The sequence below is a fragment of the Garra rufa genome, chromosome 14, assembly GCF_049309525.1.
Source record: "Garra rufa chromosome 14, GarRuf1.0, whole genome shotgun sequence".
Taxonomy (NCBI): domain Eukaryota; kingdom Metazoa; phylum Chordata; class Actinopteri; order Cypriniformes; family Cyprinidae; genus Garra; species Garra rufa.
The window spans coordinates 36586012-36607442 of NC_133374.1; the positions used below are offsets into that span (position 1 = coordinate 36586012).

General features: G+C 38.0%; 4 protein-coding genes across 4 annotated transcripts; all 4 read left to right on the plus strand.

The window, feature by feature from the left end:
• Positions 1-232: 232 nt before the first annotated feature.
• LOC141285184 (olfactory receptor 52K1-like) lies at positions 233-1180 on the plus strand. The gene has a single exon (XM_073818231.1). It carries the CDS (start codon positions 233-235, stop codon positions 1178-1180), a length of 948 nt encoding a protein of 315 aa, XP_073674332.1.
• A 5622-nt stretch (positions 1181-6802) lies between these two features.
• On the plus strand, positions 6803-7863 carry LOC141284417 (olfactory receptor 6N1-like). Its single transcript, XM_073817398.1, has 2 exons — positions 6803-6820; positions 6916-7863. The coding sequence occupies exons 1-2, from the start codon at positions 6803-6805 to the stop codon at positions 7861-7863; spliced, it is 966 nt and encodes a 321-aa protein (XP_073673499.1).
• A 5483-nt stretch (positions 7864-13346) lies between these two features.
• On the plus strand, positions 13347-14264 carry LOC141285411 (olfactory receptor 51I2-like). Its single transcript, XM_073818425.1, has one exon. It carries the CDS (start codon positions 13347-13349, stop codon positions 14262-14264), a length of 918 nt encoding a protein of 305 aa, XP_073674526.1.
• Positions 14265-18904: 4640 nt separating this feature from the next.
• Positions 18905-19822, plus strand: LOC141285465 (olfactory receptor 51L1-like). Its single transcript, XM_073818475.1, has one exon. The coding sequence runs from the start codon at positions 18905-18907 to the stop codon at positions 19820-19822; it is 918 nt and encodes a 305-aa protein (XP_073674576.1).
• Positions 19823-21431: the final 1609 nt, after the last annotated feature.

Consider the following 21431-nt stretch of genomic DNA (forward strand, 5'->3'; position numbering starts at 1 on the left):
CTACAGGAAAAATGCCAACAGAGAACATGGTAAGATTTCATGTAACTGTCTTGTAACTGAAGACAAGCAATGTATGCTACTGTTAGAGGATTTGATAGTTGCTTTATTTATTTATTTATTTATTTACTTTACTTTCATATACAGACTTCCTAGTTAAAAATCATGTCTAATTAGCTTTCCAGTAACTTAATAACAACAACAAAAAATACATAAAAGTTGCATATCATTACAGATGCAGCAACCACTGGAGAATGAGTCCAGTGTCCTAGTATTTACACTCTCCGGTCTCAATGAAACAATGGAAAACAGATATGTGTTTTTTTCTTTCACCACATTGTTTTATCCCTTGATGGTCTTTTGTAATGTAACAGTAATTTTTACTATAATATCACACAAGAAGCTTCATGAGCCAATGTATCTGTTTATCTGTAATTTATGTGTAAATGGACTTTTTGGAACCTCTGGATTCTACCCTAAATTCATGTATGATTTATTAGCCCTTGATCATGTGATTTCTTATGTTGGATGTATGATTCAGATATTTGTAATTTATTCATCTGCTTTGTGTGACTTTTCAACATTAACAGTGATGGCATATGACAGGTATGTGGCAATATGTAGACCACTGGAGTATCATTCAATAATGACCAGTCAGAGGGTTTTCCAATGTATCCTTTTCTGCTGGCTGACTCCATTTATTTGCATGTCCTCTCTAATTATATTAATTGCTAGACTCACTTTATGCGGCTCTACTATTGAAAAATTATACTGTGAAATTTGGGCAGTTGCAAAACTTTCATGTTTTTCCACAACATTAAATAATGTGTTTGGATATATTGTTATTCTTGCATACTTTGGACATGCAGTATTGATATTTTGCTCATATATTCACTTGATTAAAAAGTGCAGGAAGTCAATAGAGGGCAGGCACAAATTCATACAAACGTGTGTACCACATCTGCTTTCACTGATCAACGTGACTACCGCATTGTTATTTGATGTACTGTACAGTCGTTATGGCTCAAGGAGTTTGCCACAAAGTGTACATAATTTCATGGCCCTGGAATTCTTACTTGTACCACCCATTTTAAATCCACTTATATATGGTCTAAATCTGAAAACAGTACGCCAGCAAGTTATTAGACTGCTTTTCAAGAAACAAGTGGGAATATCTGAGTGAAGGTTTTATCAAGTCACAAGACCCTATGACTTTGTATTTCAGAATGATTGTGATCCTTTTTGTATGGAAATTTATTTTATGGACATTGTTTTAAGGACAACAAACCTTTTGATTTTACCATGATTAATGGGTATTCTTAGGTATGAAATGAAGTAGAGGACACAAGGGTGTTTGGAACAACAACAACAACAACAACAAAAAGTCAATTTCTTGAATTCAAGTGCACTCAGTCAATGTTTGTTAATGTCAAATAAAACATCTCTGGTATAATTCAGATTTGAAAAAAAAAAACTCTCTGTGTATGTTTTAATAGCAATGCGTGTTGATAACACACACAGATCTGCCATCCTTGGAAAAACTATTTGAGTACTACAATAGCATAATGCTCAGTTCACATTCTTTTCATACGGTCATTTTCCCACTCACTGCCAAATTGTCAAGTTATATACATTTACAAATATATACATTTTCTATGCATACAACAACACAATCATATATTTCTGAGACAAAGATGCAAACAGGGGTAGCATTTTACTTGGCCAATTTATGTTTCCTTGTAAAATTTTTATGTAACCATGTTTCATCATGCCTGCCTGTAATTGTCAAGTAACCCTGAAGTAACTTTTTAATTTAGGTCTATTAAAATTTTTTTTTAAGTCCAGTACTTGTTACAACTTCTCTTATTCTACTGTAAAAAGAAAAAGGAAACTCTGCTGTACTTAGTAACCATCAGTTTGTGGTTGCATTGTGGGACTATGCCTGCTGTTGGGATGTGGAAGATATGTCTGCTGCTGGAAAATGAAGGACGGTGTCTGCACTTGCTGACCATGCTGCTAGTCATCTTCCTGCCTGGTGATGGTTTGTGTGGACTTTTTAGTTTTTTTTTTTACAGTATTTATTGAACATGTTCACATGTGGGGCACAAATTGCTCAATAAAATGAAATAGTGCCACCATTACAGTGGGAAGTAGGGGTGCTAGCATGTAGCGCAAGAAAAAAATGCATAACAAAAAGTATATTTATAAGAAAAAAATAAATAAAATTGTATAAATCTGTATATTCATTAAAATTAATTGAAAAAAAAAGGAGTAGCCTAAACCTACAATGGCAATAAGCAACAGCGTACAGGAATTGAGTCAAAATGATGTTGCAATAATTTTAATATCATATTCTTTCCTATAACATGTCTGTGCCATACCCAAATTAGAATTAATTACCATTTCTACAGCCATTGCAAAGAGACAGCCCAGAAAGAGTGTGAGCATCTATTTATCTCAGCAGCAAAATCTCACATTCCAGAATCTGATTTTTTGATGTTTTCTATTTATGTAGCAAAATTAATTCTATATTATTCTTAATATTATTCTCCCATTGTCTCCCCTCGTTGGACTGTCTGTTGGGTTTCTCCCTATGCCCATATTTGGTTCTTCCTGCCCATTAGCATCATTCCCATTACCTGTCTTTGTAATTAACACCCCTTTATAAATTTGTTTGATTTCTCAATTTGTTTGTCTGGCTACAATGTTACCTTCTGTGTGCATGTGTGTTCCAGTCTTCCCTGTCTGTTTGTTACCCTGCCTGAGGATTTTATTAAAGACTTTGCATTTATTTCTACGTCGTGTTGTGCATTCCTACAGGCATTGTGACAGATAGCCGGACCAAAACCAGTACCTCCGTGTTTTCCTCCCGTTTTTGTTTCTCGTTTTTTCACAGTCTTTTTTTTTCCGTTGTGTTTCAGCTCACTCTCAGCCCACCATCTGTGCGGTGGGTTCGCTGCAGGTCTGCCAGTCTACATCAGCGTCATGGCTGGAGGATCCTGGACTCCGCCTCAGCCCTCCAAACCTGCGGCTCCACCCCAGCTCTCAACTCCCTCGTCTCCACCGTCGGCCATTGGTCCACCAGCCTCGCTGGGCTCCATCGTCCCTCCGGCTCCACTTTGGTCGGCTCTGAACTCCCTCATCTCCACCGTCGGCTGTTGGTCCACCAGCTCCACTGGGCTCCATTGTCCATCCGGCTTCGCCTCACTGGCTAGTTGGGCTCCTCCCTTCCTCCGGCTAGACCTTGGTCCTCTGTTGCATCAGCTCAGCTGCAGGTCTCCGCCTCGGTTGCCAGAACTATTGGGCTTCACCTTGGCCCTCCGGATCCTCGGTGTCACCCAGGATCATCGGCTCTCCGTCTCTGCCTCTGTCAGTTGGCCCCCTGAAGTCTTTAGCCCTTCCTCCACCATGGCTCCTCCCTCTGTCGGCTCCACCGTGGATCACCGTGGGTCATCATCATGACTGCGGGACTTTGTGTTTAACTTTTTTCTTTTTGTCGGCGAGAGGTTGATTCAATGTGTGCCATTTGTATTTGGAAGCTGTTGCTCCCCAGCAGGCACAGGACGTCAGCATGACGTCAGATTGACGTTGTACCCCAACCACTATGACGTCTATCAGACGTTGCATTTTGGTTGGAAATGAAAATCGGGTTGACGTCAGAACCCAACGTCAGGCAGACGTCAATGTCCAACGTTGGCTCGACGTTGGATTTTGGTCACTTTCCTATGCACAGAGGTGTAAAATCCAGGTTCCATGAGTAAAAGTCCTCCCCAGTGTTTTGTTCCAATCACCTGGATTTTCTAATTAGCACAGTATTTCAACCAGGAGGACTGAGATTGGACCAAGTCATTCCTTTTGAGTCTCAAGCAAGTCTGAAGTAAAATCTCAAGCCCCTAAAGAGTTAAAGTTAATGAGATAACTGAATGATGATTGTGCATAAATGATGAACATCTGCTGTTAACAAGCAGCATCATTGAAGAAAAGAGAAACACAAGAACTACAACTGACTTGAATCAACTGAACAAAACATTTCATCTCTCAAAATCTGATTAAACATCTCCACAAACAGCATCACCAGCTTCACTCATTACTAACCAGGTTGACTTTATTTCATGTCTGCAGAATCTCTTATTGAGAATTATAAGAGGTTTAGATGTTGATGTTTTATTGGTCAAGAAAAGAAAAGAAAAAAAAAAACACACAATGTCACCATAATTGTGGTCAATGGTTGCTTAAGTTTGTCTCTTGACTCTTGGAGTAACTTAGTAATTTCTCGAGTGAAGTAATTTCAATGCTGTTTTTCAGCAAACATTTGTGTGTTGAATTGAAAGCTTGCAGCAGATAAGTTCACACTTTCCCCATCTAACTAATAATTTAGATGAGCATCTTGAAGTGGTCTCTCTCTTTGATTTATTACATGTTTTATTACAGTTACATGTAGCTATTGTAGAACTGCAATAAAAAAAATATTAAACAAATGTCACTGTAATGCTTAAGTATAGAAAGGAAAAACTGCATCAGCTCAGGCTTTAAGACATGAAAACTTATCATACTCTCCTCAACAGTGGTGACAATAATTATTCATACTGCAGTGCATGATGGGAGTGTTTACTATGCTGTTACCCAACATGCATTGCAGCATGAAGCGTTTTGTTGATTGTCACCATTGTTGAGATACATATGCTGGTTCTTGATGTGTGTGTGTATCTAAGTGGTACAGATGTTGAAGCAAATGTTTATGTGTTATACAGGTTTTAAATTCGCTATTACTGTTAGAAGAACACTAGAGGTGCATAACCTGCGGTAGTTTTGCAGATTTGATAGTGCAAAACCTTAAGCTCTTGATGATTATCTCTTCCTATAGAAACAGCTGTTAGCTGCTCACTGTACAGCTCTGATCTCACTGCTTTACAACACCATATGCATTGTAACAGAGATATATCTAACGCAAGAGTCAAGGGCACGACTAAAGCAAATACTGACCTCCACAATGGTCACATCATTTTAACCAATAAAACATCAACATCTGATACTCTATAATAACAACAGGTGTTCATCACTAATGCACAATCATCATTCAGCTATCTCAATAACTTTAATTCTTTGAGGACTTTTGCCTTGAGACTCAAAAGAAATGACTTGGTCCAATCTCTGTCCTCCTGGCTGAAAAACTGTGCTAATTAGCAAATCCAGGCGATTGGAACTAAATACTGGGGAGGACTTTTACTCACTGAACCTGGATTTTACACCTCTGACAACGCAACCTAAAAACAACCAAATATCAATGTCTAATGATGTTACAGCTTGACGTTGTGTGGACGTTACCACTATGACGTCTATCAGACGTTGGGTTTTGGTTGCCATACCTGATGAATAAATGTCAGTATTTGATGTCAATATGACGTTGGTTTAAGATGTTGGCTCGACGTTGGATTTTGGTCACTTTCCAACACAACCTAAAATCAACCAAACATCAACATCATTTGACGTCGTTATTGGACGTCAAATAACGTTGTCTTTAGACGTTGGCTAGACATTGAATTTTGGTCACCTGACGTCACAACCTAAATCTAACCTAATATTAACGTCATATGACGTTGTGTGCCTGCTGGGTCTGAACCCATCATGCGATCAAAGGAGCTCGGCATGCAAGTAAAACAGACAATTGTTAGGCTTCAAAAACAAAAGAAATGCATCAGAGAGATAGCAGGAACATTAGGAGTGGCCAAACCAACAGTTTGGTGAATTCTGAGAAGAAAAAGAACACACTGGTAAGATCAGCAACATAAAAAAGCCTGGATGTTCACAAAAGACGACAGTATGGTGGATGATTGGATGATCCTCTCCATGGTAATAAAACATTTTACAACATCCAGCCAAGTTAACAATACTCTTCATGAGGTATGCATGTCACTATCAAAGTCTACAATCAAGAGAAGACTTCACAAGAGCAAAATAGAGAGGGTTTACCACAAGGTGCAAACAAGGCCAGATTAGACTTTGTCAAAAAACATTTAAAAAAGCCAGACCACTTCTGGTAAACCATTTTTTGGACTGCTGAAATTAAAATCAACGTGTACCAGAATGACAGGACGAAAAAAAGTATGGAGAAGGCTTGGAATAGCTCATTATCCATCATAGAGACCAACTTCTGATGCACCAAAATGAAAATTAAATTGATTTAAAAAATCTACTAATCTACCCAACAGATAAATATTATAGTCCAGAAGTATTAATATCTTATTTACTTTTCTTATGTAAGCCTACACATATTTAGGTTTGACCTTTACTTTTCTTTCTGTCTTTTGAAAGTAATTATGTGTTGTTCTGCTAATTGTAAAACTTGAGTCTGGCTCTGGTCTGTATGACATGATAACATGATAGAAATGGTAGCTATGTTGGAGTTGATTATTATACAAAAATAGAAGTAAACAGGAAAATAAGGGGAATTCCGTATTTTGTTCGAACTGGACAAAGGGATCTTGCAAAAGGCCTGTTTCCCAAACCCTAAGCTTCCAGACAACATAAATAAAGCAATCATGTTGTTAAATTGTATATTACAGGTTTCATAATTATGTAGTGTTGCACCTGATGGCAGGAACATAAATGACAACTTAAGTTGTACACAAGTAAAACTGTACCTGTGGGCACAGATTGGCATAGACGGGCAGTTATTTTAACTTAAGAGGGGAAAAAAAGCCTTTAGAGACCTTGTTAAAACTGGTTGTGGTCAAGGCAATTGGCATGAGACCAGTGTCCATATATAACAAACCAAATCAAACTTTTACAACACACTACAGGAAACATGCCAACGGAGAACATGGTAAGATTTCAACTAAAAAACAAAAAAAAACAAACAAACAATATATACGTTTTGTTAGATATTTTGATACTTAATTTCCACGAATATCATTCCAGGTGCAACCATCACTGGAGAATCAAACCAGTGTCTTAGTATTTACACTCACAGGTCTGAATGAAACAATGGAAAACAGATTTGTGTTTTTTTCTTTCACTGCACTGTTTTATCCTCTTATGGTGTTTTGTAATGTAACTATAATTTTCACTGTAACCTTATATAAGAAGCTTCACGAGCCGATGTATGTGTTTATATGCAATTTGTGTATAAATGCACTTTATGGCACTGCTGGATTCTACCCTAAATTCATGTATGATTTATTATCTGAAGATCATGTGATTTCTTATTCTGGATGCATGATTCAAATATTTGTCATTTATTCATCTGCATTGTGTGAAATTTCAACACTAACAGTGATGGCATATGACAGGTATGTGGCAATATGCAGACCACTGGAGTATCATTCAATAATGACCAGTCAGAGAGTTCTTGAATGGATCCTTTTCTGCTGGCTGGCCCCCATTTTTTTCATCTCTGTCCTGATTGTGTTAACAGCTAGACTCACTTTATGTGGCTCTACTATTGAAAAGTTATATTGTGAGATTTGGGCAGTTGCAAAACTTTCTTGTTTTTCTACAACATTAAATAATGTGTTTGGGTACACTGTTATTTGTGTATACATTGGACATGGTGTACTGATATATTTCTCTTATTTTCAGTTGATAAGAAACTGCTTTAGGTCAATAGAGGGCAGACATAAATTTATACAAACATGTGTACCACATCTGCTTTCACTAATCAATGTGACTATTGCATTTATGTTTGATGTACTGTACAGTCGTTATGGCTCAAAAAATGTGCCACAAGGTGTACGTAATTTTATGGCCATGGAATTCCTACTCATACCACCCATTTTAAATCCCCTTATTTATGGATTAAATCTGACAACAGTACGACAACAAGTTATTCGGCTGTTTTTCAAGAGAAAAGTAGGAATATATAAGTGACTATTTCAGAAATTCGAAAGACTTAATCCTTTCTGTGTTTTAAAATGGCTGTTGGTTTAATGGAGTGCCTAAACCCCAGTTAATCTGCAGTAAACAGTAAAATCTGCACTGCACATTCTTAAATGGTCTATTGCTTTTAAAAAATGATATAAAGTGGTACAGTACATCGATATTGGATAAAATGCATGTTCAACCACAAGTGAATAGCTGTTGTACAGTTTTCAGATGGTTTTATTGTTATATATTCTGTGGTTTGTGATTATAGGAATATTTGTTCATTGTTAATTTTCATCATTTTTAATTGAGTTTTGTTTTCCCATTTGGACATATGCTATTATAATAGTTCATGCTAAGCTTACAAATGATACTAATTTTGTTGCTAACATTTTAAACGCTCTACACTATGGTTGAACATAACACATTTCATTAAAAATTCCAGAACCTTGTTACATAATTTTAATGCATCAACTTTTATTTCAGTTTATTACTTTCTTTGTATAAAATAATTATGTAGCAAGGGCTACATATGTAATGCAGTAATGAAAATCTAAGAGAAACTATCATATTATTTTAGACATTGTCAAAGGCACCCAACACAATACAATTATCTTTTGTACTTTAACTGAGTTACTGTTTTTCTTATCCTACTGACTCAATCCAGCTAATCTAAGTCTCAAGGTTTTTTTTCCTCACTCTAATTTTAATTGCACTGCTCAGGGTCATGCGCATGGAAATGGTATACAGAACTGTTGCTGATATGATTTTACTGTTGAAACATTAAATGTAATGTATTTGTTTTTCTGTGATTGGGTGTTGTTATTTTTTTTCATTTTTTAATAGGGAAAAAAAAGTACTGTTGAGACTATGATCCCTGGTTTCACAGACAAGGGAATGTAAGTCTGAGCTGTTTCAACTGAAACTTGCACTGGCTGATCTTAAAGTATATCTATCAGTGCCTTTGTTTTGTCTCAAGATGCACATCAGTATTGGTGGTATTTTTTTTTTTTTTTTTTAAGCACATTTATTAAAATTACTTTCTTAATTGAACTATGGCCTTATCCTGGCTTAAGCCCTGTCTGTGAAATCAGGCCCGAGAGTTTTTTTTTTTTTTTTTTTTTTTTAATTGGTGTACAGCTAGGGTCGCAGTTTGAATGATCCAGTTATCTACTGATGTTAGAGGTTAGAACCATCTAGCAAACAACTGTCTTCTAGGATGAGAGTAAGGAAATTGGGAGCTTTGTAAACAGTAAACAAAATGTCAACAGTGTCGAGCATTTCAATTATGACTTTATGGCAATCTTTTTTTCTTTTAAATTACAATACCACAATAATAGATATAATACAAAAAAAAACTGCAACTGACATTTAAAAATACATTTGTGCAGCTACCATGTTCCAGCTAAAGCGGGGAAATAATCAGCCAACACATTCTATTTAGGTCCCGTGAAGTAAATTGTATCACTGAAATCAGCATACAAACTAAATTAATTGCTGCTGTACCAAATAAAGTGAAAATGAATAGTGGCAATTGCGGCATTAAATTCAGATCTGCTTATGTTGCGTCATATTTATTTTGCACTATAACCAATCGAACCCAAGGCAATTTTTGTTCAGTGTACACACGCTCACTGACAAATTCATTTCACAGTGCAGACAGCTTCAGTGATTATACCGGGAGCTTTCTGTATGTAATTCATTAGCTGTTTGAACAATCATCTTTTTTGACTTTCTAAATCTTCTGCTCTCACCTGCTCAGTCAACTTTAATTAAAAATGGAAACAAACCAAATCAACACATAATTAATAATTATATAAGACCATTACTAAACTGAATAGTGTTGTTAGTCTTAATATGTTAAATTACGTTGAGGCCGATAGCCTTGTTGGCCGTACACCGACATGTAGCACTGTTGTGCTTACAGAATAAATTGCAATCTGATCTAGATCGTGATGACAAGCTGACATGTGCTTTAGCCTCAGAAACTGGAAACATTGTACTCAAGGAAGTAGCGACCAAATAGTTGGAGAGTCTGACTTAAAACCCAAAGGTTGCAAGTCTCAGTACCAGCTGGGATTGTAGGGGGACTTAATGACCAACGCTCTCTTCCACCTTAAGTTCTGAGGTAAGACTCTTGAGCAAGGCACTGAACCCCTAACTGCTCCCGGGGGATGTTAAGATGCATGCTGCTTCCAACAAAGAGGCCAGCAGTGCCAGCTTGAGATTGTGCTATGTGAGAGAGAGAAATATGGTGTATAGACAAAAATCTTTGCCTACATTGAAAGGTTTTCAAAACCTGAACAATCGACTTACGTCAACAATTTACAAGCAGCTACTCTACTGTCTGGTGGATCAAACCAAATAGGATTTACAAGAATGTGGCAGATCCAATTCAGAGAGCACCATAGGTTGCACCCAGAGGTTAGATTTCAGCAATTTTTTTATCAGTGACAGATAAAATCTGAAGGCCGTCCATGACTTTGACAGATTACAACAATAAAGTAGCCTAGAATCTAGACGCGCCCCTAGCGGCAGCAAATTACATTTGCTTCTAAGGGCAGTCTAGTAACTCTCCGTTCACTTGAAATTTCCAAAAATCCAAAATCGACCGGGCCAATCACGAGTCGGTGGGCGGGCTTAACATGATGACGACTGACCTGTGACCATAAGTTCCGTCAGACGTTCTCTGGTTCCGTGAATTACGCGTGAGAGAGAGAGCGATGGCTGCTGTTAGCGAACAACTTTCTTTCGAATCGGCTTTGGCCGCCACTCTTTAAGACTTGAAGTTAAGCTTTTCTCTGAGAAAAGAACAAGAAACTGCACTGAGGTCGTTCTTACAAAAGAAGGATGTATTTGGAGTTGACTACGTCACCTTCTTCGTTGCTCTGATTGGTTGTAGCGCTACCCTATTGCGTGGAGAGGGAGTTTGAAAGACAACCATTTATCCCGCCCCTCCGGTTGAGCGCTGTCTATGGAGAGTGCCCAGACCCTACATTTATGTGGGTCTGGCTTGTCAGGCTAACAATAAAGATAATCTAATCTAAATTGTAACTGTAATTCCCACCCCTGTCCAGTTGGTGGCAAGTGCGCTCCAGTGTGGGAGCAGAGCACGGGATTCAGAACAAAAATGAGACTGTCACAAATCTTTTGCTATCTGTTTAATTACGCACAGACGAGTACCCAATTTTAAGCTACAGTGATCTATTCGACAAAGCTTAGCCTATTGCAATTTATTAGATGGGAGGCGCACTATGTACTGTTCACTCATCAAGTGAAAACAGCATAGACCAAAAGATCAATTGGGATTTAAAGGGGTCACTGGATGCGAAACTCACTTTTACATGTTCGAACATTAATGTGTGTTGGCAGTTTGTGTACACAACCACCCTACAATGATAAAAATCCACCCAGTGGCATTTTTTATTTTTATTTTTAAAAGTAATATCCCCTTTTTAAAATCTGCTCCCACGATAGTTGATTGACATGAGCGCCTTACCTTAAACCCGCCCTCAATAATGAACATAGCAGTAGTCATTTACTCCCGACATCTGTGTCGCTGAAGACGCAGAGGATAACATTACTTTCGTTTTAAAAAGTAAAGCACTGATCCCGATCTACATATGTGTTTATGTTCACGCGAATCGTTTCTAATGCAGCTTACCCACAGTAGAAGTGAGTATAAGTTATTTTATTTTTTTTAATGCATCTTTGCAAACAGCCTTTCTTAATAATGTGCTTGTTGGCAAGTTTCGCCGCTAAACATGGCTAAATGCGGCTAAATGTGGCTTAATGCGGCTAAAGTAAACATTTCGGCTCATAATCCCACAGCAGAGAGGGGCGTGGCGAGCAGAGCTCATTTGCATTTAAAGGGATCATGCAATAAAATGAGGCGATTTTTTGCATAGCTGATTTTGACGAGGTAAAGGGGTGTTTTTTTACATTACTATTGTAGTGTATTGTATTTTTAACCAAAGTATATTATAGACTTTTCATTAAGACCCTAAAGAATCATATGAACTTGTGGAAAATGGGCATCCGATGAGCCCTTTAAGAATCAATATTAGTTCATAAAAATGGGCATCTAATAAAATTGAGAAATCTTTTTTTTACCCAGTCCTAGCGTATTAGTGTTTTTAGTGTCCTCCGCTGTCACAGCGAGGTCTGTTGTTGAACATTAAAAGTGACACAGTCTCTGTTTATTTGTTTTCTTCAAAATAAATACATAAACCTATATCATTCTGTAGGTTCATCATTAAAAAGTAAAATGTAAATGTGAAAAAATAAAAGCAATTAAATGTGCTATTATAATTAAAATATGAAAATTAAAATGACTGTTAATAATAGATTATGGCAGAATTTTACAATGTTAAATTCTAATGCAACCTCTGGTTTCACCTTATCTTTTTTAAAGTCTCAAATTCTCACTGGCACTGAAGGAGCACTGAAGATATTCCTGGATGTGGCAATGGGTAGGCCTGCAACCAGTAGGTCTGGCCTTACAACTGGGCCTTTGACCTCTACCTGTTTTCTCCTAAGTGGGAGTAAATAAATAATATTTAATAAAGAAGTATACCAGTGTTTGTGGAGTGTTTATACCAGTGTTTATGGAGAAGAAAATAATTATAACTAAAACGTGATTAATAATTGGGAAAAGAAACTACTTGCATACGTCTTATTTTATCAAGACACAACATCAAGGGAATACTGATCAAAATGAGAATGATTTCAAGTACAAATCATTTAACATCGTAATTATGATATTAGGCAGTGTGCATGCCACACACTGCTAAATTATATTCAGATCAACATCACCACCTGCTGGCGAAGGCTGTGTTATTACATTACGTGACCTTTGCCATTTAAAAGATAAACACAAGTGAGAAAAAAGGTGCAACTGTGTCTATAAATCTACTCAAAAGAACTATATCCACTTTTTAATATTATGTCTAAACTTACTTTCAAATAAAATGCCTTTCCAAAGGCTCACAGACATTATTTGTGTTTGCCCACCACACTGTACATGTGCACCCAACACAAGTTTTCATGTTAGTCTTTTCAGTATTCCTTTTTGTAGCAAAGTGTTTTCAGCTATAGCTTATCAGTAAGTTTTGAGTTTTTTTTCCCCTTGTTCCAAACAACCAGTTTAAATGTTTCTAGTTAAGGAAAACTTCTGAGCCTGTCCTGTTTATGCTAATCAAGCCACAGCAGAGATGTCTCCAGAGATGTTTTATACTATAAATAAATATCATGTACTGGTGACTCTTATTTCTTCTAAACCACAGCACAAGTAGAGCTAATTCTCTGTACATGCACACCTTATTTGAAGATGAAGTGATGGTAGTTTCAGATCATATCAATCAAGGTATTTCTGGTAATGTAATTGCATGTATATTATTTAACTCATTGAATAAGATACATAAAGATCACATGAACTTCTTCTGTTCTCATCCCCAGGTCAATGAATCTAATCTTTGCTTGATGGAAAAATGGAAAATGGAACATATTTTTACTTGATGTTGTTTGAAAATATTGGGTACATAAGATATGCTTTATTCAGTTTGGGATTTATTCTGTATTGTGCTATTGTATTCTTTAATGCCCTTATTATTCTTGCAATATTTCTGGAAAGGACATTGCACCAGCCCATGTACATTCTGATTTCGTGTTTATCCGTCAATTCTGTATTCGGAACAGCTGCTTTTTTCCCAAGGTTACTGGCAGATTTGCTGTCTGATACACACTCAGTAACCCGTGAATCATGTATCTTACAGGCTTTTGTCATTTACTCATATGCATCGAATGAAAATACAATATTAATGCTAATGGCATTTGACAGGTTTGTAGCAATCTGTAAACCATTACAATACAACAATATAATGACTCCCAGGATTGTATCTGTTTTAATTGCTATAAGCTGGATTTATCCAATGCTTTGTGTTGGTATTGCTGGTATATTAAACGCCAGACTCACAATGTGTGGTAACAAACTGTGGAAGGTGTATTGTCACAACTGGGAAATTGTCAAACTTTCTTGTGCAAACACTATTGTTAATAATGTTTTTGGCTTTTTCATAGTGGCCACGACTGTTATCATGCCTTTAAGTTTTATATTATACTCTTATGTTAAAATTCTTATCATTTGTAGAAAAAGCTCACTCGAATTCAGGAGAAAAGCATATCAAACTTGTATTCCACACATAGTGATCCTATTAAATTTCTCAGTTGCTCTTTTTTGCGAGGTCACTTTGAGCCGGGTTACAACTTTGGAGCTGCCCATAGGGCTGTCGATTATTCTTTCACTAGAGTTTCTTATTGTACCACCCATCTTGAACCCTCTTGTTTATGGTTTTAATTTTCCTGAAATTCGCAAAAAAATTCTATGGATTATAAAAGCTTCCAAATAGCTATAAAAAATGCTACACCTAATGTGTAGCATCTAGTGTGTAACAATATTCAAAGAGTGTATGAATTTATTGTATAAATCATGTAATCATGATGTACATTACATTTTATGAACCTGTGAATTTGAGACTTTGTGTTTTACTGCCAGTAAGTCTTTGTAAGTAAATTATATATTTAATATATTATAAATATAATATAAATTAGCAAACATCAGATGAACAAGACGGATGAGATCCTCAATGTATGTAATACAAATGATATTTGCTTTGCACATTTATTCACTGTTTATGTAATGTTGTGATATTGTTTTTATTCATACAGTATGCTAACTGCAAATGTTTCAACAATGATTTTGGTTCACACTTTATATTAGGTGGCCTTAACTATTATGTACTTATTTAAAAAATAAATAAATAAGTACAATGTACTTAATGTGGTCATATTGCATTGCAAAACACTTTTGCTTCTATTAAGGTGGGATATGGGTAAGGTTAAGGACAGGTTTGGTGGTATGGGTAGGTTTAAGGGTGGGTTAGGGTGTAAGGGATGGGTCAACAGTAGTAATTACAGAAATAAATTACAAATGTAATTACATATAGTTTTTTTTTTTAAAAGATAAGTACAATGTAAAAACGTGTACACAATGAGTTGAACCAAATTATTAATTTAAATGTAAGTACATAGTAGTTAAGGCCACCTAATGTAAAGTGAGACCTGATTTTGTTAGTTGTATGCATTTTACGATAAACGTAATAAATTAATTACGGAAACTGTAATGCTAGTAAAATGCCATTTTTTAATTGGTCAATTAGGCTGTAAAAAAATACATGCATCAAAACTTATTCAGATAAATGATGCTGACTATACCATATGGACTTACAGAAATTAAGCTTTATTTCCAAAACTTTGGTAAACTACACTACAGTACAGAGTCATACAGTAACATAATGTCACACCCCCGGACTTCCTTGTTTGGTTTTTCCCATTTTCCCCGCTGTTCTGAGTGTTTTGGTTTCTCCGTCATTGTCTGCACCTGTCTGTGTATTTAGTCTGTGTGTATATAAGGTGTGTGTTTCCCCTGTAGTCTTGTCGGTCTTTAATGTTATATGGATGTCTTACCCTGCTGTTCCTGTGTCTGCTTGTGTTTCCATTGGATTATTAAATACCTTCACTTTTACTCCGTCGTTGTTCGTGTGTTCCTGCCTGCATCGTGACAGAAAGACCGACCAAAACAAATATTTTGTTGACGTGTTCACCTCCGTTTTGTTTGCCGTTCGTTTTTCCCAGTCTTTTTGTTTCCGTTGTGTTTCCCCCATGGATTCCTTCCTACGTCCAGAATTCATCCTCCTCCGGCTGAAGCAGGGGGATTTACCGCTCGAGGGTTACACTCAAATGTTCCAGCTTGTAGCAAACACCACCAGCTACCCGGACGACGCGCTCTGTACGTTCTATGACGTGCAGAGCGCCGTCGTCCGAGGATGGCCCTCGAGCGGACTTCGCCGCGTTTGTGGAGTGGACACTGGCGAGAAACAGACCGTCGTTTCCCGCCTGTTCCCAGGACTATCTCGTCAGTGCCACTCCGGACCCAGAGCCCAACCAGCCACCCCGACCCGCGGATTGTGAGCCCATCAGAGACGGAAAGCCCGAGACCGGAGCGATACCAGTATGGAGTGCCGAAGGGGTCAAAACTGCTGATCAGGTGCGTGAGCCGGCCATTACATCTGCGATGGTGGAGTGCTTCGTGGAGCAAGAGAGGGCGGTAGAGAGCCCCGCCCACTGCACTATCACTGAGGGTGAACTGAAACAAGATTTTAGGGATGTTATGGACTGTGTCATGGAAATGCCTATCTGCCTGGATTTCCCACCCACCCTCCCTCATATACCTAATCCTGAATCTCCGCTGGTTCCGCCCAGCCTACCTGAATCTCCATTGTCGACTGTCTGTCCCCTTGCTCACCCTCAGCCCACCATCTGTGCGGTGGGTTCGCCGCGGGTCTGCCAGTCTCCATCGGTGTCATGGCTGGAGGATCCCTCACCATCGCCTCCAGCCTCAGAGTCCTGGACTCCGCCTCGACCCTCCGACCCTGCGGCTTCACCCCGGCTCTCTGCTCCCTCGTCTCCGCCGTCGCCCGTCGATCCACCAGCTTCACCAGGCACCATCGTCCCTCCGGCTCCGCCCTGGTCAGTCGTCGCCCCACCTTCGCCTCTGGACTCTACTCCTCCGGCTGTGCCTCGTTGCGCCGTCCCACCAGCTCTGTGGACCTCCTCCCTCCCGCGGGCACAGCCTCGGTCCTCTGTCGCTCCGGCTCCGCCGCGGATCTCCGGATCTCCATCTCCGCCTTGGTCGCCAGAGCCTTGGGTTCCGCCTTGGCCCTCCGGATCCGCGGTGTCACCCAAGATCATCGGCTTTCCGTCTCCGCCTCGGGCTCTCCCACCACCTGCTCCGCCTCCGTCGGTCGGCCCCAAGGAGTCGTCAGCCTCTCCTCCACCATGGCTCCTCCCTCCATCGGCTCCACCGTGGGATTCCATCATGGCTGCGTTCTGGGTCCCACCTGGCTCCTCCTGCTCCAGCCCCCTCCTGTCACCTCCTTGGCTCCTCCCTCCATCACCACCCTGGACTCCATCTTGTGCCCTCCTCCCGGGAGTCCGTCCTCCACCTAAGCCCCCTCCTAAGACTTTAGGTGCGTTCGAGCTCACGCTGCACTGCGCAGACCGATCGGCGAGATTAGCCGAAAGCAGTCGGGGAGGAGCTGAAAACGGAGCCGTGAAGTCGGACAAATTGGAGATCTCGTTGCTCCCTCAAACATGGCAGATCACGTGGCGTTTGCCTACTTTATTGCAGATTAACTGGAAGCTATAGAAATACCTTTTTTGTTGGAAGAAATGCAGCACATGCAAGTAAAGCAGCAACTACAGATTTCAGCATCAATCAATGTTGACCACATTAGATTAAATGTCTGTGACATTTTAGTTATTCCATAAAAAATATTACTTAAATATGCAGCTGAATACTATAAGTGGTCTGTATGAAAAAAGTACAATAATAAACTTATGCACAAATCCAATATAAAGAATTTAAGGGAAAAAATGTACTGCAGTCAAAAGATCGTAAACTATTTAGGAAATGGCATGCAAATTGATTTGTTATGCACAAAACACGCGTGATCATCGTCATGTGGTGAATGTGGCCAATCATGAGAAGCTGTGACGTCATCACAGCCTGGCGCAGTCCCTTCTGAAATGTTGCGCTGGCTGAGCAAGCCGGCTGTTCTCGAAACGCTCTCGCGTTACTTTGATGCCACACGTGAACGTCACGTGGCGTCGGCGCCGGTTCAAGTCGGACAAAATTTCTAACCGGCATGCACTACTTCAAGTCAGCCGCCGATCGGTCTGCGCAGCGCTGCATGAAGTCGAACGCACCTATTGTTATGTTTCCTTTGTCTGTTTGTCGGCACGAGGACGTGCCTTCCGGGAGGGGGAGGTAATGTCACACCCCCGGACTTCCTTGTTTGGTTTTTCCCATTTTCCCCGCTGTTCTGAGTGTTTTGGTTTCTCCGTCATTGTCTGCACCTGTCTGTGTATTTAGTCTGTGTGTATATAAGGTGTGTGTTTCCCCTGTAGTCTTGTCGGTCTTTAATGTTATATGGATGTCTTACCCTGCTGTTCCTGTGTCTGCTTGTGTTTCCATTGGATTATTAAATACCTTCACTTTTACTCCGTCGTTGTTCGTGTGTTCCTGCCTGCATCGTGACACATAGGTGTTGTAATGTTTAACGTATATTCAAATCATTTTTTGATACTAATACAATATACATGTTTACGTTTACCATTTCCTCCATAATTACGTACATAAAGAAACTTACATTTTCCTGCCGGAAAAGACCATAAAGATTACAAATCACATCTGAAGTAAGAAATTATTTACATACACTTGTTACATTTAGTCATGATAAAAAGAGCGAGCTTTATATATAATGCATTCAGAATTTGAATAGAACGCTGCAAAGAGGATCACAACTCACAGACACTGCACAGCTTTAGGATTTACTTCCCCAAAGATTTACTCTTAAAACTTCAATAACCATAGCAATGGATAAGACAAAGAATATATGTCAAAAGTCACAATTAAAGCTTTTCAATTTGCCTACAAAACAACAACAATACTACTACTACTACTACTACTACTAAAGTACATACCGCATCCATAAATATAATGGATAACTAAACAAGGGCATTGTTAATGCTGTAGGGTTTATGCCACAGCAAGCCTCCTGAGACATGTTTGATACTATAAAAGCCCACATGTACTGCTGACAAAACACAAGCAGAGCTCATTACCCGCAATTTTCATGAAGATGCCATGATGGTCATTTCAGAGTGTATTTCAGAAGGTATTTTTACAATGTTTGCAAACCGTGTTTTGAGACTGTTCAATTATTCCTGTGCTAGCCATTCATTTAATTATTAAATCACGAATCTAACTGAAGACCTTACATTTAAGGTCACATTACATGTAAGACAATATGGCTAAACAAAATACCAAGGTAATGCACATTGTCTATTGTTTTGGTCTAAAAAATATATAAATTATACTGTTTTCTCTCTTCCTCAGGTCAGTGAAAGTATCCCTTGTCTAAGGAAAATGGAAAATGGAACATATTTTTACTTCATGTTGTTTGACAATCTTGGGACCATAAAATATGCTTTTTTCAGTTTGGGGTTTATGTTTTACTGTGTTGTCATATATTTTAATGTCCTTGTTGTTCTTGCTGTATTTCTGGAAAGGACATTGCATCAACCCATGTACATTTTGGTTTCATGTTTGTCCATCAACTCTGTATATGGTACAGCTGGCTTTTTCCCAAGGTTACTGACAGACCTGCTGTATGATACACATAGAATCTCCTTTGAAGCTTGCCTCATGCAGAGTTTTGTCATTTACACATATGCATCTTATGAGCTTACAATATTAATGGTAATGGCATTTGACAGACTTGTGGCAATTAGTAAACCTTTGCATTACAACAACATAATTACCACACGTTTTTTAACTCTTTTAATAGTTGTAGCATATCTTTATCCATTGACTTTTGTTGGTTTTGGTGCTCTTTTGACTGCTAGACTGAAAATGTGTGGTAACAAATTGTTTAAGGTATACTGCCACAGCTATGAAGTTGTCAAACTATCTTGTGTGAGCTATAATAGCAATACTATTTATGGCATGATTGTAACAATTATAACCGTTTTTATCCCTTTCAGTTTTATATTATATTCCTATGTCAAAATACTTTTAATTTGTCAAAGAAGTTCACAAGAGTTTAGGAGCAAAGCGTATCAAACTTGTATTCCACATCTAGTGATTCTTTTAAATTTCTCAGTTGCTTTTTTTTGTGAGCTCACTTTGAGTCGTTTTGTGAATGGGGAAATTCCTGTAGAGCTGGCTGTTATCCTTTCACTGGAATTTATTGTTGTACCACCCTTTGTAAACCCTATTGTTTATGGTCTAAACTTTCCCGGTATTCGCAAAAAAATTAGACACCTTATAAAAGTCTCCAAATAGCCTGCTTTGTTTTAATAATGTTACACAGACAACAAAGTTTAAAGAAATGTGAAGATATTGGTTTAATCACACAGCCACTCATCTTTTTGAAGCAATGTAATTCATTAATATGATTGTTGTTTTAAAATGTTGTTTTCACCTTTAATTTCTATACAGAAATGAGCTATTTTTATTCAGTTGACCTTCTCAGTGAACTTTGTGACACAATTTGGTAAGGCTTTATTTAAGCATGTTTTTTTTTTATTATTATTCTGGCCTTTACAGCACCACCTTTTCACTTTCTAATATACTTTTTTATGTTTTTTGCTCATATATCTCCAACAACTTTTTGAGTTAAAAGATAATTACGTCATCATTTACCTGCAGGCTGCACTCTGCAGGTGGGGCTGCAGTAAAATAACACATTACAAAAGTAAAGCTGCTGTGAATGAAGGCAGCCTATATGACAATACTGGCCTACGCAGCCAAAAAAAAAAAAAAAAAAAAAAAAAAAAAAAAAGGCCAGCCTACAGGGAATTCTCCCGGTGCTCCTGATTAGCTAATTCAGGTCTGTTATCTATAGTGCATTATAAAGGCATTCATTATGTAATGCATTTGATTTTTTGAATAAATAATTTTCACCAAAGTTAAATTGCATAATAATATACAAAGGTTTGTTGGTTGTGTGCTGCATTATACTTTCTAATGGTGTAAAAAGAGTAAATTACAATATATTATAATATATTGCAACTGTAGTTACAACTATTTGTGAGATCTTACAATACATTATAAAAAGGCATTAGAAAGCATAATTAATACATAAAAATACTTTTACCATATATATATATATATATATTAGGGGTGGGCATAGAATAATTTTTTTAATCTAGATTAATCTAGATTAAATCTGGGAATTAATCTAGATTAATCTAGATTAAAATGGCTAATTTGAATTCTGCTGAAGGCATTCAGAATATGTGTGCTACCCAAATAATGACTTAAAGTCTTTGAGAATGGATCATAAAGCTCATAAAGCTTTTCTATGATAATTTGTTGATGAAAATAAATTATGTTCAATTAGATGTACTTGTGTTTACTAACTAACTAACAATGAAATTATTTTTTCTACCTATTAGATTGTGTTTTTTTTAACGTCAACACCTACCCAGCCCATTACATGTTACACCGTACTTTTATTTTGACAGGTTGCCGTGAAGTTTCTGTGTCATACAGTATGATATGATGCTAGTTTTCTCAAATGAAACGGTAAAAGTGACACTCACAGCAGTTTGGGAGATTGAGTTTATCTGTTCATGTGAGATGCAAAGGCCAAAAATTACCGGGAGCGTCACGTGTGTTTCAGTATGCGTGTAGTAAAAGCTTGTCTCCGCAATGCATACATACAGCTAGGCAAACGGAACATATCGGATTCCTATTAAAACGGTCTTTTTGCATTTCAGTTTTCACATACACTAGTCCATATCGCGATTTGAATTAAGTGACTGACCAACATTTGGTATTTCGCTATAGTAGATTCGGTTTTTATGAATGGAGGACGACGCGATCCCGTCTGTGTTTTGGCGGAGGAGACTTAAACGCGCGACCATATTCTATAGTCTTCGGTATACAT